General features: G+C 37.6%; 1 protein-coding gene across 2 annotated transcripts in view; it reads right to left on the bottom strand.

The window, feature by feature from the left end:
- The window catches only part of FERMT1 (fermitin family member 1), a 30835-nt gene extending 26685 nt beyond the window's left edge, over positions 1 to 4150 (bottom strand). For both annotated transcript variants that reach the window (XM_025039937.1, XM_025039938.1), the window contains exons 1-2: positions 3985 to 4150; positions 1942 to 2175 (exon numbers count right to left, since the gene is read on the bottom strand). In XM_025039937.1, coding sequence (XP_024895705.1) covers positions 1942 to 2175; positions 3985 to 4135 — 385 coding nt within the window. In that variant the 5' untranslated portion in view covers positions 4136 to 4150. The remainder of the gene's footprint in view (positions 1 to 1941; positions 2176 to 3984) is intronic.
- Positions 4151 to 4718: the final 568 nt, after the last annotated feature.

Here is a 4718-nt window from a genome sequence, read left to right as displayed (position 1 = left end):
CTAGACTCACATCCCCATCCTCAACCAGGGTTTCCTGGCATCATCTCCCAAGTAAACAAATATTTGTACTTGAATCCTTATCTCAGAGTCTTCTTCTGGAGAACTCAAACTAAGAAGAAGACCCTAATTTTTCTCCATTAATCAAATATAATTATCATTGCCAAACAGAACTCCTGATAACCATTAACTTCACTGAGCTGCTAGGATCCCAGTTAAGAGCCAAGGAATGTGGATGTCTGAGTCTTTGGGCCACTTTCCTGGAGGTAAATGCACTGATTCCATAGGTTCTCCTGCTTCTCAATTCAAACACTACTACATGCTGAGACTGCTCTATCCTCTCCCCCGTAACCAAGGATGTCTGATTGTCAAGTTGCAACATGTACCTGTGACCGTTCTAAATGCATAATTTATACACAAAACCTGAAGACAATCAAAATGTCCAGTGGAAGCATCACAAACAAAACAAACAACAAAACTAAAAACCTTCTATCTCCAAGCCCAAGATTTGTCTTTCCTTTTCACATGGCTAAATTTTATTTTAGCTTCAATCGATCAGATAAAAAAAGCAATTATTAGAAGCACCAAATTGAGCCTTTTAGACCTACCATAAAGATATAATCTGGAAAGAAAAAAAAAGAACATCTGACTGCTTCTGTTTATTTTGAAACCAAGTTTTCGGTCCCAGCTCCAATGCATGCTTCCAGACCTCTGTGGTATGTGGAGTATATCATGTTATTTAATCATTTATATTTTTTTCAAATCCTCATTAAAATAGTACTGCAATGCCCTGGCACATACCATTTGTTCACCATGCATCAGGGACACTGTGGAACTTATATTCTATAATGGAAGGTTCATTCATTTGATACTCAACAGTTATTGAACAGGTAATGTGTGCCAGGCATCATGCTGGACATACTCAAAAAATGGTTTCAAACTGTCATCACCTTATTTAAAACCATACCAGCCTCCTGTCTCCACTACTGGCACTCCCAAGCCTACATATACTATTATACTTTTTTCCTGTTTTTCTACTATTTCCTTTTAACATTTTAGTTTTTACATTTATTATTTACTTTCTGTCTCTCTATGCTAGAACGTAAGGCCAAGGAGGGAAGGGATTTGGGGCTTTTTTATTACTAACATATCCCTAGCATTCATCACAATGTTTGCCTAATCAATATGTATTACCTGAAGGAATAGGTGAGCAATTTATAGTTTAATGGAGAAGCTAGATCACTCGTATTTTGTACATACTGTGTTCAAATGCTGAATCTTAGCCTTGGAACAAAAAAATATACCTACATACTTGTAAAAATATAAAATAAGTACATGTTCACGATGCAGGGCTTGTTTCCATTACAGAAGTCCCACAAAGAAGAAATGGTTTGGGCAGTGTTATTTCTAATGGCTGTTAAACTCATGAGACACCATCTCATAAAGAATTAGTTTTCATTCCATAATTAACTGTACTTTTCTGCTTAAAATAAACACCACAAAGGATTTTGGTGGACAGCTATTTATTAGAGCCAAGTGTTATTGAAGCAATTAAAATACTGCAACATCACTATCTCAAAAACAATAAAGACACATTGGCTCTATGGTGATAATGATTTAATGGAACTCTTTGCCTAAAATATAATGATTTTACTATGGCTTAGAAAAAATGAATGTTTTTGAGGAAATTGTCACTAATTTGTCTCTTCCATTTACAAACCTCTTTAGAAATGGAAATGAATCTGATTTATTTCAATAATGTTCTATTATGTTTAATTCCACTTAAATGGCTCAAGTCCCCAGAACTGGGCTTGAAAAGTGTGCTTTCTAACAAGGCAGTATTTTGTAAAGCCGACCACTCGAGGTAGGCAGAAAGCACACTTGTTTTCCTCCCCTCCTTTGCTAAGAGTCCAAAGGGCACAGAGGCCCCTCCAGGGTACTCACTCAAGGTTTTGCAGATGTCACTGACAGCTTTAAAAACCACGGCAGAGAAACTGACTCGCAGTCTCACCGTCTTCACATTTGGTAGGCGCAGGCGAAGCATTTTATGCTGAGGGGTGAAGAGCAGCTTTGCATCTGCTTGGACTCCACATTTGTCCAGAGTCCAGTGCGTTTTCAGAAGCCAGCAATGCTTTTGTTCCCACCAAAGGGCAAAGTCTGACCAGTCTTGGGCGATGTCTGCAAAAAACGAAAAAAACAATGAGGTGCAAGGAGAGGGAGCGCTCCAGGGAATTCCACTGTGTGCAAAAACTGAAACAAACACGGGCTCTTCAGTGCCCCTCCTTTAGAACCCGAGGTGCAACAATTCTTGGCTTCACAACCCAAGGTGCAACAATTCTTGGCTTCCCTTCAAAGTATCTAAGGTGGGGCAGGTGGAAAACAAACTGGACCTTACCATTGCTGGAATTTAAATATTATGGAAGGGACAAAAACAAACACATTTTGTTTATGATAAAATGCTAAAGTTCTTATTTCTCTATTAGAAATGTATCCTTTCACCACTGGATCAAGTGGGAATATCACTAGCTCCCGATCCGAGTTCACACAGTAGTACTATAAAGCTGACTGTTGACTCTTTGCAGTAACCTCCAACTCTCCTATCAGTGCCGGCATATTCCAAGTTTCCCAAGTGTCTACATTGAAATCAGAGCTGAATATTTTCTTCATCAACATGAAACTTCCTTCTCCTTCAGTGTTGGCACCAAAGTTGAATCTTTTCCTTTCGTTAATGTTGGAGTCAATAGTCAATCTTATATCTTGCTAAATTAAGAGCCACCAGAATTTTATTTACTTTTTAAAAAAAGATTGTTTCTCTCTTTCGCTCTCTTTTTAAGTTGGAAAACCGTTCTCACAATGCTGTTAGTAGAAAGAGAAACGCTGTAACTATTTTGGAAAGTCAATTAATTCAGCAATTCCTCTCAGAGCTATATATACTCACTATATATACTCACTAAAAGTCATGTACTATAGCAGCCTTATCTTTAATAGCCCCCAAACGGAAATAACTCAAATGTTTATCAACAGGTAAATGGATAAACTGTGGCATAATCATACAATGGAATATTACACAGCAAGGAGGAGAAATGAATCAAAACTGTATGCAACAATATGGATAAATGTCACAGACATAATGTTGAGTGACAGAAAGCAGATAAGAGTATATCCTGTATAATTCCACTTTCACGTAGTTCCAAAACAAGTAAAATTATTCCTGTGGTGTTAAATTTAGGACAGTGGTTACCCTTGGTAGGGCAGTGACCTGGAGGGGTCAGGTGTGGGACTTGGGTTGCGGAACAAGTAATGTTCTATTTCTTGAACCACCTGGGTGGCGGTTACATGACTTCAAATGTTCACTGAATTGTACAGTTATGATAAGTGTACTTTTCTGTATCTATATTATACTTCAATTAAGACTTGCTTAAAAAAAGCTTTATCTAGTGTAAATGAAAAGTCAACATCCATGGCCTTAGAAGATAAAAATAAATACAAAAAAAATAGAACATTATTAAATTCTAGGTTGATCATGTTGACTCCTGATGTGAAGACTCTGACCCTAAAGACTTCTCTTTGTTTAAACAGGGAGAGTAGCAAATGGTGGGTAAGTGACAAAAGACACATCAACACCAAGCTGACTTTATCACTGAGCAATCAAATATTAACAGAGAATTGACAAAGTAGTCTAAAATGACCCTAGATGTCACCAGTAGAATGGGCCCCATCCCTGTGGAAATACAGTATTATACCTACTGAGGAGCTTTTGCTTGTCACGACAGACTCAAATTTTTACAAAGGTGGTCAGGTTCAGTTTGAGGCTCCTGCAGACCCCCCTGTTTCTCTTTGACCTGTGGGGAGGGGGCTTACTCTCTGGCCCCATTACAAGATGGATGATCAGAAAAACTTAGATGATCAGACAACCTAGATCAGCCATTGAGTGGTGATGAAACAGGTTTTCAAATACAGAGAAACCATAAAGAAACAGTAACTTACTGATCTGTTCTACTAACTTGAGCATCACTCCTCCAATATGCAGGTCTCCAGACACCCTCAGTGTGATGTCTTTCTGCTCCTCTTCATTTGGATGGTCAACTCGGACAACGAGCTCCCAAGAAGCAGATGCAAAGTCACTGGATGAGAGCATTGTGGCAAATGAAGGTGTCTGCTGCATAAAGAGGCAGACATAGATCAGAACACAAGAAGGAATCTGGAGCTTGCCAGCAGACCCTGCAGAACAAAACCTTTTTTTTTTTTAAATACTAGCCTCCTCTTGAAAAAAATCTGCAGGGCTCCCAGTGTCCCAGATATTAAATTCAGCATCTTAATTCTAGAGACAAAAAATCTCAAGCTTTCAAAATTTATATACTTTATCTTTTCACTCCCCCAAGACTACTTGGTTTTTTATTTTCTTTGCCAGCCCAGTGCATCAATTTTCATTTTCCCTCTCTACTGATTTTCTTGACCGTGTCTGAACTATTCTAGCAATAGGCAACAAATAACAGCAATCCTTCATATCTCTTTAAAAAAAACAACTTTATTGAAGCATAATTTGCATAAATAAAACACAGACTTTAAGTGTCCCTTTGGATACATTTTGTTGTATGCAAATTATACTTAGATAAAGTTGATTTTAAAAAAGGATGTCATTAAAATCTCTATCGGTAATATATATACATATGTATTATTATATTCCTTCTATAAATATTAATGACATCTTCTGGTATGAA

This window comes from Pteropus alecto, unplaced genomic scaffold, assembly GCF_000325575.1.
Source record: "Pteropus alecto unplaced genomic scaffold, ASM32557v1 scaffold45, whole genome shotgun sequence".
Taxonomy (NCBI): domain Eukaryota; kingdom Metazoa; phylum Chordata; class Mammalia; order Chiroptera; family Pteropodidae; genus Pteropus; species Pteropus alecto.
The sequence above is the reverse complement of the archived record's forward strand: the minus strand, read 5'-3'. Positions and strand labels throughout refer to the sequence as shown.